The following is a 13,845-nucleotide window of genomic DNA, read 5'->3' as shown; positions in this document are numbered from 1 at the left end:
GTTTTTGAGTTGAGACTTCTTTGGTATGTGCCAAGATTACAGCATTTTATCTGGCTTTCCTTATTTTCTTTTAAACAATTGTTTTCTGTGTTACTATTGTTTTTAAAATTTATGACAGTATGAAATAAAAAACATTTTCCTTGTTTAAAGATGTCTATAAACCACATTCACTCTCATAATCCGGCAACGACCCTGAAGCTCTAATTCCTGCTTTATCCTATGGATAATATCCTTCTTTTCCTTCCCCATGACAAGGCACATGCTGTTCTCTTCTTCAACTCTTGTCTTTCTCTAATTTGCTTAAAATACCATTTTGGCAAGGGGCACATGAATTATGTTCTAATCAATACATCTCTTCACATTCTTTGAGTCCTAGGGTTCTTCTCACAAAAGAAAACATTTATTTATTTCTGAAATTATGGCTATGGAAAAATTTTAAATACAGAAATGTAGGTAGCACAACATAAACAACTCCCACCAATCATTCATTTATTTTAAAGAATTATCAAGTCAAGGGCAATTGTGTTTCAAATGTACCCTCACAAGCCTCCTTCAAGACTGCATCATTTTGAGATGGTCTGCTTTTTGGATCCAGAAATATTTTAATATATATCTCATTGATATAAATGTTGTTTCTTAAAATATATTAGGTGTGTGATTTTTTAAATCATTATTTATTTCCTGGTATATAAGCCCCATTACTTAAAATTTCCTGCCATGTTGGACTTGGTGCTTTGTAAGTAACTGCTAATGATCAAATTGAAAAGTTCTGCTTCTATCTTGAATTAGTGAGGCTCATCATCCAAATCATTCCTCTATTCACTAAAAAAAAAAAAAAAAAAAAAACCAACAAAACTAAGCCCAAACTGTTAGTTTATGAACAGATTACCAAAGGACTAGTAAGAATCACTGGAGATCCATGAAAACTTGTATAAATTAATTAAATGAGAGTTATATTAGGAATCACACAATGTATCCATTAAAGATGAAGATTAGGCATCTGAAGACCCTAAATATGAGCTAAAAATCAGTAACAGTCTCAGGCTTGAGGTAAGGCTACAAAAAGTAAAACCCACCTGCAATAAAATCCCTCTTAAGACTTAAATGAGGAACAAATACCACTACTTAACCCAGGTTGGAAAAATTGTACAAACAGTGATTCAAGCCTCAATTATTTTTTTAATTTATAAAGACAAGTAGGGTAAAGCCTGAAAAATTAAATAGATACATATGAAAACATAAAAACAATAAGGAAAGTCTGAACATAGAAAAAGAAAACCCAGGCTCTCTATTTCTTTTATAAAAATTGAGGTTGCTGGAGCGGGCGGTGTGCATGTGTTTAGGGGTAGGGTGTGTGGGGCGGGAGGAGCAGACTCAAACAATGTGTATCCCTGTCATTGTTTCCTAAGGAGGCACCTGGTAGAGGGCACACTGAATAAAGACATCTCTTCCTTACAAAGCTCATTCAGGTAAGTTTCTAAAGAGTATATGTGCTTAAAAATATTATTCTTCTTATATATATATACACACACACACTGAGGGTAAAGTAATTATTTTATTAAACTAATACTTCTTCAAAGGAAGTGTTATTAGTCACAAGAATTACATATGTCTAAATATTTTGCTTCTCTACGATGTCAAATCAAAAAGGGAACAATATCTGAGAACGTTATCACATGTGATATGGAAGTTACCAGCAAAAAGTCAGTAAGATCAGTTCTAGGGAAGAAAATAATTGTACAGAGAAAATGCTTCAACCAAATATCTTAATCAAATATGTAGAATTAATGAATAAAAGTGCATTTGAGTAGGCAAATATAAGTGAAATGAAGTTTTGAATGTTTATGAATTTTATTGAAAAATATGCTCAGAAATATCACAGAAGGCATAAAGAAGGAAACTTCATGTCAATAACATAGCAGGCGTGAAGCTAGTCAGTCTGGGTGATGAATTCGGGATCAAGGAATCAGATCATTGTAGACAGACGATGTTCTCAGTAGAATCCAGAGAACATGTATCTTCTATAGAAAGTGGGACGGAAGTAGCCACAGCCGTAACCACCATAGCCTCCAAGACCAAAGCTAGAACCATAGCCATAGCTATAGCCCAGGCCACCAAAACCGCCAAGGCCATAGCCAAGGCCACCATAGTAGTTGCCGTAGTAGTAGCTCATTGTGACAGGGCTTGAGGATTTGGTTAGATGTTGAGGGTGAGGTTCCTGAGAATGAATATCACCAGCTGCACGCGGACTTTTATACTGGCTCAGTGTAGGAGGTGTGGTAAACCACAGCACACAAGTTCACTCTTTGAAAATCCATCTTTGGCAAAAAGCTGTACTATTAAATCATACCTTTCTTTATGAAGGGTAGTTCCAAAGATACATGGAATGTTTTACTTTTCCTTTGAAGAGGTTTCCATTTTTATTCTTTTTGTCATAGCTTAAATTACACATAATTCTACACTTAAATATAATTATCAAGCTCTTTTGCAATAGATAGATCATTTGTTGTATTCCCTGAGATCTCTGTCTTTGGCAGATAATATCTTTATATTTTCTTACACTCAATTTTTGTCTATTTTAAATATCATATTTTCTATCTCTTTTTTTCTTTGCCTTTCAATAAACTGGAATACTTAGTATTAAATAATCAAAAATGATTGAAATTAATCAAAAAGTAAAAGACACTTATTCAGAAAAACAGTGGGAATATTTTCCAGTCCTCTTTGTTTCTATTTTCTATGTCACTACATTTCAATCATTCTAATTTGTAGAGACAAACACTCTAGAAGGACATTCAAGTCACACTATAGATAATACTTCTTGTATTAGTTTCATAGGACTGCTGTAAAAAAATATTACCACAAACTGAGTAATTAATTGTTTCTTGATTCTCTTAAAACAAGAGAAATTCATGTTCTCATGGTTCTGAAGGCTTGAAGTCCAAAGATCAAGCTAGTTATAGGGCCATCTTCCCTTTGAAGGGTCTGAGAAAAAATTATTCTTTGCCTCTTCCTAGCTTCTAGTGGTTCCTGGTAATTCTTGGCGTTTATTGCCTTGCTGCTCCTTCACCCCAATCTCTGCCTCAGTCATCACATGGCCTTCATTCCTCCTTGTTCATGTATGTGTGAGTGTATGTGCCTGTCTGTGTGCCTAAATCTCTCTCCTCTTATAAGAACACCAGACATTGGATTTGAGGCTGACCCTAATCCAGCATCACCTCACCTTAACTTGATTACTTCTGTGAAGACCTTATTTCCAAATAAGCTCACATTCGCAGGCATCTGAGGTTAGAACTTCAAAATGTCTTTGTAGAAGACCTAATTCAGCCCCTCAAAACTGCCTTTTGCATGAAACTAACATCTTCTGTCAGATTGTATTTTGAAAATTCAGCTCGACTGAGATGAGTTTTCAAGAACTCCCCTTCCTATATAGTTCTAGGTCAGCAAAGATGAAAAGAAACATTTTGCCTGAAATTTGGTAGGCAGGAAAATAAACCAAAGCTTTATTGTTGTTTACGAATAGTCATCCTCCATCCTCTAATTTGTGGCCAAGGAAGTACTACAAAAAAGTGAAAATTTTAAAATATTTGTTTTTGGGGCATGTTGGATGCTGTGGGGAGATCTGAGGAGTATGAAGATGAGTTAGATAATATGTCAATAGTCATAGTATAGTGTGATAAGAGCTGGAATTAGGGTTTTAGTAACAGGAATAGCCAGGAAAGACTGGATATAAGATGCATAATGGTAAAGGAGTAGTACTTACATGTTTCATTGAAGAAAAATAGGAACATTACCAAGCTACAAGTTATTATTCTTTGCATGATTTTATTTTTAACTTTTAAGTGAATATAAGCTGATAAAAATTGACTTCTTATCAAAAGTAAAGAGCTTTATGACAAATGTTTACTGAGCAAACTACTTCCTGTATATTTTAACGTATAGGCAGAAGTCCACTGCATTTTATTTATTCAGTTGCCCATAATTTTTGAGATAAAAGCATTTGAGAACAATAAAAAAACAAAATATGTTTTTGGAAATATCTATATTTCACAGTAGGTCACCAAAAGGCAACTGAACTTTAGAGGTTCAGTTATTTAGTGATAAATAAATATTTCACCTAAAGTCAATTTTGACTCCAATTACCAATACTCTTCTCAGCTGCTGAAAGGAAACTTTGAGATGTTTGCTAGTTAACAAAATAAATATTCAGGTAATAATTATAAACCATAAAAAGCAATAATATTTATTGCACAATAATGTATATAAATATTACATAATTACACAATACAATAATATATACATAATACACATAATAATATAATTTTCTATATGATAGCTTACCTTTGAAATCTGAGTGGCAAAAATAGCATATTGGATGGTAGCATCAGATCATACTTAAATTTAACAAAATTATATTCAGTAATATTCATGAAATAGTTATAATGACCAGAAACAAAACATAGACAATGAAAAATATCATATATTAAAATACATATGCAAATTACATAAATTATTGTCTGTTAAATAATAAGTGAAGTTAGACAAAAATAAAATACATGTAAAAAATTTACTCTTACCAAACAAAAATATTACATTATGTAGTTTTGCAGTATTTCATTGTTTTGAAATACACACACACACACACATATTGCTCTAACTGGGTGATATTTCTACAGACGTTCTCTCTTCCTTTCTTCTTCCCTCCTTCCCTCCCTCCCTTTCTTTTTTCCTTCCGTCCCTCCTCCCTTTCTTTCCTCTCTGTCTCTGTCTCTGTCTTTCTCTCTGTCTCTCTCTCTTTTTTCCTTATTTACTGGAGAAGCAGCAAGTCTGGATATCAATATGTTTTCTAAATTTAATTTTTCTTTGCTATCTTCCCCTCAAAGTCTACAAAATATGAAGAAATAAAATTCCTTTGTCAGTTAAAGCTCCCTGTAAGCTATATTCTTTTTAATAAGTCAATACATCTCCTCAAATGACTATTTCTCCATTATTTTTGGATACTATATTCTCTCCTTCATGCCTATGACAATGTCATTCTGGTTTATTTGTCCAATAGTCCTTTACCTAACTAGTTACAAGCCTTTTCTTTAAAGTGAAGATGAAATACAATCTCCTTTGTTATAAATTTACTTTTATTGATTCATCTTTCCCCACTTTTTTAAGTCTTGTGCTATGCATTTCCCAGACCATGCAACAGAACGTTGTTATAGTCCTATTTTCTCATAAATTTTATCATAGGAACAGTTAAGTAAAATATAAGAATAGACAATATGGTAAAAGGAATCATTATATACATAACTCATCTTCAGAAATTATCACATTGTGGCCAATCATATTTCCTCTGTTTCTTTGTCCTTTTTCTTGTTACCATTAGTATAATTTTAAAGCAGAAATCATATTATTTTCTCTGTAAGTACTATCATATAAATCTCTAAATAATATAGAATTTTTAAAAGCACAGTCAGTAATTTTTTAAATCATATTTTTGAACTGAAATATCAGCTTTTTCAGGTGAGGTTACATGTTAGGTTTATTTTGGGGTTGATTGAAAATGTAAATCTTTAATCAGAGTCAGTGTGATTTGGCACTCTAAGCACTCCTAATTTCATAAGGCCATGAAAACAAACAAGACCAAACTTGACACTAAAAAAATTTTCTCTTAATCACAGTGCTGCAAGTATCTGTGACACTTATTGGAGGCTCATGAAGGCCCATGAGACCCATCCAGTTTACTGAGAGTGACATCAGTGATCATCTTTATGTAAGACTTAAAAGGGAAGCCTAGTATCCAAGGAAACCAAGACTCATGAAAAAATCAATGACCCATCTCTGGAATGGAATTCTAATCATGATATTAAGGTATAAGTGAAAAACAAAAGCCATTATTAAACTGAGCTGGAAAAAAAGAGTGGAAACACTAATTTAAAGTCAGTTTCTTAAGTTTTAAGTGAGCTTGCATTTCAGGGAGTCTGTCTCAAAAATTGTTTTGTATAAGCTACAATACTGAGAAAACCAAGGATGATAACTATGGTAAATTCTCAGGTTTTCTCTCTTTCTTAGAGCAGATGGATATCAAGCAACACGTGTCCCCATTTTTCAAGTATATGAGGAAGAAACTGACACAAAAACAGTTAGGCTAGTGAGCTACAAACCAAGGACCCTGCTTTCTTGATAAGCCCAGAAAAATATCTATTGGTCAGTATAGCACCAGAAAGAGCCTCTGAAAGTCTCCTGACATTTCATTATACAAAAGAGAAAATGGATGTTCCATTAAACTTCACATATTTATATATTGTTGATGAAGGACATAATGTTCATAAGTATTAGAAATGCCTGAATGTATTTGGTTCTATAGAATTCCATATAAAAGGAGGCATAAATCCAGCAAAACAAATGATCTAAATAAATTATATACTTTATAGTCAGGGTTATTTCTAAGGAAAGATGAATACAAAGTAAATGTGTTCCATGAGTAAATATTTTGCAATGCAAAATATTACTAAAATTCTGGAAAACATAAACATCTTGTGCTTTGAAATGGTTGAAAGAAATAAACCTTGATATTTAAAGTTCACACACAAAAAAATGTTTATTCGAAAGTAAGTCCAAAAATATCAGAAGTGAAAAGAAGTAAAATGTAGGCCATTTTCCAGAACAGTTGAGTATATCCAGGTAGAGCTTTCAAAACCTTCACCAGAAACATGAATGTCTGTTGGTGCAAAGAGTTTCAAGTACATAGTGATAACTTCTTTGAAGAAAAGTATTAAATAATGAAAAATTAGTTAAACATTCTGAGTTTCAAAATAATGATCAGATCTTTCAGAACAATCCAGATGACCAGTATCTTCCATAGAAAGATGGATGGAAGTAGCCACAGCCATAACCACCATAGCCTCCAAGACCAAAGCTAGAACCATAGCCATAAACCAGGCCACCAAGACCACCAAGGCCATAGCCAAGGCCGCCATAGTAGTTGCCGGAGTAGTAGCTCATTGTGTCAGGGGTTGAAGATTTGGTTGGATGGTGAAGGTGAGGTTCTCGAGAATGAATATTACCACCTGCACCCGACCTTTTATATTCCTTCATTGTGGGTGTGTTCCTCTCCATAGATGTTTCTCATTCCTATTTCTTTTCACAAATGCACAAAACAGCCCAACTATAACTTTGCCTTACGATTTTAAAAGTTTTAATACTAGTCACGCATAATTCTATTTACATATTTGCTTTATCTGTGCTTCTTACAGCCAGAGTCTTTTAATAGAAGGCAATTACTATCAAGTCTTCAAAGCCTATGGCTATACTTAAGCCAACTAGGCTGCTAGGTGCAATCTACCCTACTGCATCATATCTAATTTTTCTAGTCTTTGGCTCTTATTTTCTTGTTTTAGAAAGAGCCAGAGCTTTCCTCCTAAGCCAGAAGTTTATGTTTTTCTGTTTGCTTCTTGGAATGAGTTTGAAGGTGTTAGAACACATTGATTGAGAGCCCCATATATGGAACCATTCAGGCCTTTAGTTCAAATCTTGGTTCTATCCATCACACATGGTGTGGGCTTGCATTTCTCAGTTTCTTAAAAATATCAATTTTCACGTATGCACAAAGAGAATAATAATTTCCATCTTTGTTTTTGACCTTTACGGCAACGTCTTTGTCATTTTGGGAAAAATGTAAGCTTAATTAGTTCTGAAATATTTGAATTATAATAAGATTGTAGAGCTTTAAGAAAGGCAACATCTTACAAGGAAGCTTGATTTAAGTCTTTTATAAGGACTCATTTATAAGAAATCTAATTCAAAAGTAGGTCTATTGTTTACTGTAAAAATATTGGTAAAACTTTAGTGAAATAATTCCATTGAGAGAAATAAATAAAATTTAAACCACATTTGCTATGTCAGTAAAGTAATTTTATTGGAAACATGCACAAATATTTTCTCCGTGGAATAAGGAAGTTAGTACAGTGTTGATAATGTGGCAATGATAAAAGAAATTCCCTCTAGAGGGTTGAAATTCTAAATCAGAGAAATAGGTCTTCTTATTTCAGCTTGGTCCTGAGTATGCAGTCTGCAGTATGATTGCTTCATTTGTGGTCCATGCGAGGCTATCAGGAGAGCAATTTCAATAAAGAGGTCAAGCCTATTCATAATTTTGATGACACTAAAGGAACAACAAAAGAAATAGACTACAATAAGGAAGGTCCAAAGACTGAGAGAATAATATATTTTGAATGGAAGGTAAAGAAACAACTTCTTCCAGAGAAAGAAAGTAGTTGGTGATCGTAGCCTGAATCATCAAATCTACCCAATTTTAAACCCGGGCAACAAATTCATTAAGACCAGTCACAGCCTGGCCTGCCATAGTTGTTATGGTAGTAGCTCACAGGAAGTAGAAATCTTTTTTGTACATTTGTTTTTATCTTTGTTTTTTGGAGGAAGGTAATAAGATTTGTTTATTTATTTGTTCATTTATTTTCATTGGAGATCCCGGGGATTGAATCCAGGACCCCATGCATGCTAAATATGTACTCTACCACTGAGCTATACACACTCCCTCTAGAAATCACTTTTGTTGGTAGAGGTGCACCTTCTGAACTCGAAGGAGACCATCAAAAAAGGGATATCTATAACCCATGCTTGAGAATATTAGCCAGCATTACCCAGCATTTTAAATTAATTTCCTAAGAAAAAAGTACAAAAAATATTTAGCTGCATTATAACTTCAAGCTAGGTTTAAATTTTATTATAGTTTATTTTACTTAATGCTTTTCATAACTGACATTCCCCAGTCCCAGATTCCATCTCTTGCTACTGCTGTACCCTTGTTAGTTGACCTTGAGGAAGTACTTAACTTATTTTTATTTTCTTATTTCTATGTTGATAATATATTTTCTGAAAGACTAGGTTGTTAAAGATTTAGTTAAATAAAATGAATTCTTAATAATTAGAAGGAAGGAATAGTTTCCCTAAGAGGGAAAGCAACATATTTATGAATTTTCTATAGAAGGATACACCTGCAATGAATTTGACCTTACTTGATAGCAATTATGTCCTACAGAATTTCAAAAAGTATGACGTGAGGGCAGGGCTCTTCATAAAGTCCTAGGACCAGTGAAAAATCTGCATTAGTCAAAATGGCCAAAATAACAAATTATATAACAATGTTTTCTTTGAGTTAGTTCCAGAGTTTGCAATTTTGTGCAATTTATAGACAGGAAGAAGAAATTATGGAGACATAAGTCACAGTAGTGAAAATCAGGGAAAGTAACTAAATTTAGATTTTAAGGCGTTTTCCAAGCCCCAAATCCAAAATTAGAATATCCGTCAAGAGTGTGAGAAGAATGAGCTCTCTTTCTAGAAAGCATCTTAGCTAAATTATTGTGAGAATAATTTCTAAAGAATTCTTCTTAAGAAAATGTATCCCAGAGTGAAAAAAAAATTGTTCACTATGAAAATACATAGCTTGGATATTGCAAAATTTACCTAAAACATGGTCATCTTAATGTATGGACAAGAAACCAAATTTACAATAGCACTAAAATAAACTTATAGAAAATATAATCAGGATTATTACCATAAATCAGGAAGTTAGCACTATGTTAATGAGCTATAGTCATGAGAGAAATCAGTCCTTAATATTGAAGCTAGTTCCAAAGTATGGGTTTTTTGTTGGGTTTTTACCTTTTGTAGCTAAAGGTGGGCTTCAAATAAAGTAGTTTAAACTAATTAGCACCAAAATGAAAATAACATTGACAAGACTGAATAACTAAGTAGAATAAATAAGATTGTGGCAATGATATAAAAGAGCTGATTTTCTTAATATCAATTTTTTAGTAGAGTAGAAAGGACAAGTATCTTTTGTAGAAAGAGGGACAGTGGAAGCCACAGCCATAACCATGATGGCCATCAATTCATTGTTAGGGGCAGAGACAGACACAAGACTCAGGCTACTATAGACTTACAGAAGTTTGTAAGTCCACCACTTACATAGGGCTTTTTATATTATCTCAAGGGTGGGAGTAGCCAACTCCATATCTAGAAATTCTTATTGAATTGGAATTGGCTCAAAGCTTTTGAAAGCTCCCCAATTATTTAACTCAAAATGGCTTTCATTAAGTTATCCTACATTTATTTTGTTGTATAGACTTATGAGTTTTTGTACATGTGTATATTTGTGTAATCACAACCAAAATAAGGATACAGAATAGTTCCATCAGGCCCCAAACTCCCTTTTGCTATCACTTTATAGTGGCATCATCTTCCTGCCCATAATCCTTGTCAACTGCTAATCTGTTCATTATCACCATAGCTTTTATATTTTCAGACTATCAAATAAGAGGAATCATATGCTGTGCAGTTTTTAAGACTGGCTTTTCTCACTCAGAATTATGTCTGAGTTTTGTATAATTCCTTGAAATTATTAATTTTCTTTCTTTTTTACTGTGAGTAGAATTCTACTATACATATGTGACACAGCTTGTTTACCATTTGAAGGATATTTAGGTTATTCTATCTTTGGGCTACCAAAAAACAAAGCTATTATGAATATGTGTGTACCTAAGTTACTTTTAAATATTTTTAAACACCAAACTTACCCTCACTAGAAAAAAACATAGCCTCATTACTGAAAGCAATTTCAAAATTGTACCAAAACTATGATTATCAAAAAAATAAATAAATAAAATCACTTGCTGCATATCTATTTAGCATCTGAAAGTGAAAACCTTATTCAGAAGAATATAAATTTGTAGGTATTTGTAATGCCACTGTTAATATAACTTTAGAGTCTAATCTTGTATACCAAATGGGACTTTTGGCTGCAGCAAAAATGGTTGCATGCTGGTTCTATCAATGAACTCTTGCTTGGATTTTATAAATTACACATGTATTCTTTTTTTGATGATTTCCAACATTACTGTCTGATGCCAGAGTAGCTTCCTTTCCTTTAGTGCTGTTATCAGAGCAGCCAGATAACTAAAATCAACAGTCTCTTACCTATTAGATTCCACAGATAGGAGTCAGATCCTTGCCTATTGTGCACTGAAGAAGAAGAACATAATGCATTATGAGTGACCGATTCTGCTCATTCAACTAAAGCAGAGAGAATACTCCCCTTCAGGATGAGCACTCACAGGACACTAACATATTTTTTCAAAACTAAGTAATCTTTGCAAAATCCACATTCACACTTTCAAACCATCTCTATTTTACCTATTGTTTGTTGAGTCATTTGACTGATTCTTCGGCACTAACTTTGACATTTCTGATATATATTTGAAATATCACATTCATTTGATGTCAGTCCTTCAATAGAAATTCTTAGTCTAACAATTCTATTGTACAAGTTTGGCATCAGCAGTTACATTCACAGTCACCCAGGGCTCCATCTGTAGCCAGCAAAGAAGTGGCCCAGGTCTCTGAACTTTCAAATCTACAGCCTAAGAAGCTACAATCATTGCTCGTAGGAGCTCATTCTGTCAGGAGTGAAAAATGAAAATAATTCATGAAATAAATGAGTGGAAGCAAAAATCCTTATTTTTTTGCATTTTTTAAATTAAGGGTCTTATTAAAGAAATGAAACCTAATGATCATTCATTGCTAAGTCCTACAAACATCACATTTTTAAAAAAATAAAACAACTCATTTTTATGATTACAACCAACTCCAGTTAACTGTTAAAACCATATGAAATTGGCATTAAACACAATTTGCAGAGGAAAAAATGAAAGCATATAGAGATTAACTTGCTCAAGTTCATAGTTAGGGAGTAGTGGAGCTAAAACTCAAACCCAAGAAACTTTAAAGCCAAATCTTTGAGATAAAAGTGCTGAACTATTTTTTCCTAGTTGTGAAGCACAAGTAAAGGATGTCTGAAGACGTGATGTAAGCACAACTGACTTGTAGCTGTTGAATATTTGGATCTGTCAGGCTAATGGTGACCTAGTAGTCTGGAGCCTACTCTGTCAACTCTGCTTCTGGTACCCAGTTATTGGGTAGTCAAGACAGACGTTCGGCAGAAGCCAGAGAATTAACAACAAAATGGATGATAGCCACCATATACCAGTCCCTGGAAGCTGCCTCATCCACATCTACACTTACAGCCCAGAATTCCTTAGTAATTTCTATTGCAGCTCATGCTGTTAGGAGCTAAGGATTTAGGTTATAGATAGGGCAGTCTGCATTGTAATTACCTATATGGTAACTTTCATATCCCTCTAAGAGTGGAGATTAAGGATCCATGAAGATATGTCACATTCTCCCTCCAGATAAAAATTGTACAAACAAATCAATAAAACCATTTCTTCCATACTTGAGATCTGAACATGCTTTTAAAGGATTCTATTAGTTTTCTTTCTGTTTAGCTTGCATTCTTCAAAACAAGTCTGTGGCTATGGTGAGAAATGATAATTACACTCTTAAAGAGCTCTTTTTTTTACATTTAATTTTTAAGATAGGTTTTATAACATAAAGTAATTCTCTTATAAAATAAGCTAACACTTTCTACCCATAAATTATATTACCTGGTTAAAATATTTTTAATTGCATGTATCTACAACATTTTCTTTGTATTATTAAATAAATAGCATAAAATTCACTCAGAAAAATGATGCAAAATCATGATACCTCTTTATACAACTGGTGAAATGTATCAATCTCCGAATTTCCTTTAATGGTCATTTAGCTGTTTCTAAGAAGCATAATTATTATATTATCAATTTTTTCTAATGTAAAAATATAAATAAATGATAAAGCATGCAAACTAACAGGGCTTGAATAACAGGAAAAATTCAAATGATTTAAAAATGTTTGTGAAACAGGGGATCCATGAATAACATTACAGTTCTTAGGCATATTCAAATATCCTTAATAATGAGAACATTTACAAAATTGTTTATCCCTTTGCTTCTAGCTTTCTTGAGTGAACAAAAAATAACTTAAAGGGTTTTTTTTTTTTGGCTCTAAATTTTTTAGGTTGTGTTTTCTTTAGCATAAGGAAATCTAAGAGTTTAATCTATGAAATGGTAAATCTGTGGGAATAGTGGCTCTAATTGTTAGACTGATGAAACTGTTGAGCATATTAACAATCAAGAACACCAACGTTCTTGGTGTGGAAGTGGAAGGAGGAGACTGTTTTGATCAAATGTTATGGCAGGATGGTTCTTCAGCGATTCTTCGATAATCAAGCATATATCCAGTGGGATTTGTTCAAAGGAAGAGTTGCTTAGGTCCTTGGAGACCAATGCTTCCCATCTCCCTTATTTCACTTCAAATCCTGAAAAGACTAACTGATATTTTTAATTACCTGAATTTTCCTAGAGGATCATAGAATGACACAACTAAAAAGAAGCATTGTTATTATTTATTCCAGTTTTTAAATTTTACAAATCTTGTAAGTGGCATTTAAGTGAGAAAAAGCACTAAGATGTCTTGCATAAAGGTCCACATCGTGGCTCTACCTAAACATTTTGTGCTGAAAATCAAAGGATAAGTTGAGAAATTCTTTTGGAAATGGGGAAAGCATAACTTTGATGAGACATAATGTTCATTTTGTTATTTCTATGAGCAGACATTTGAAGAAAGCCTGAAGTAAGCTTTTGGGAAGATTAGGTTTGTCTGAGGTGAAAAGAAAGATGTGGAGAAAAACATACATAATATGAAAGAGCTAAAATCTCTTTTGCAATGAAAATATTGGGAAAGATCTTAATTTACATGGTTAATTTAAACAGATAGTGAAAAATCGCAAACCAGTTCTCTGAAATCAGTTATGAGCTGCCTTGGGCTAATGCTTTTGCTTTGGTTGATGATGCTGTTTGGCTGTACATATTTATGAGAGGCTATAAATTAAACTGCAAG

At 33.2% G+C, this 13,845-nt stretch overlaps 1 protein-coding gene across 1 annotated transcript; it reads right to left on the bottom strand.

Moving 5' to 3' along the window:
• Positions 1–1,832: 1,832 nt before the first annotated feature.
• Positions 1,833–2,224, bottom strand: LOC123617296 (keratin-associated protein 19-9b-like). Its single transcript, XM_045517761.2, has one exon. It carries the CDS (start codon positions 2,171–2,173, stop codon positions 1,994–1,996), a length of 180 nt encoding a protein of 59 aa, XP_045373717.2. The 5' UTR covers positions 2,174–2,224; the 3' UTR covers positions 1,833–1,993.
• Positions 2,225–13,845: the final 11,621 nt, after the last annotated feature.

The sequence above is a fragment of the Camelus bactrianus genome, chromosome 1, assembly GCF_048773025.1.
Source record: "Camelus bactrianus isolate YW-2024 breed Bactrian camel chromosome 1, ASM4877302v1, whole genome shotgun sequence".
In the NCBI taxonomy this organism is placed as follows: domain Eukaryota; kingdom Metazoa; phylum Chordata; class Mammalia; order Artiodactyla; family Camelidae; genus Camelus; species Camelus bactrianus.
The sequence above is the reverse complement of the archived record's forward strand: the minus strand, read 5'-3'. Positions and strand labels throughout refer to the sequence as shown.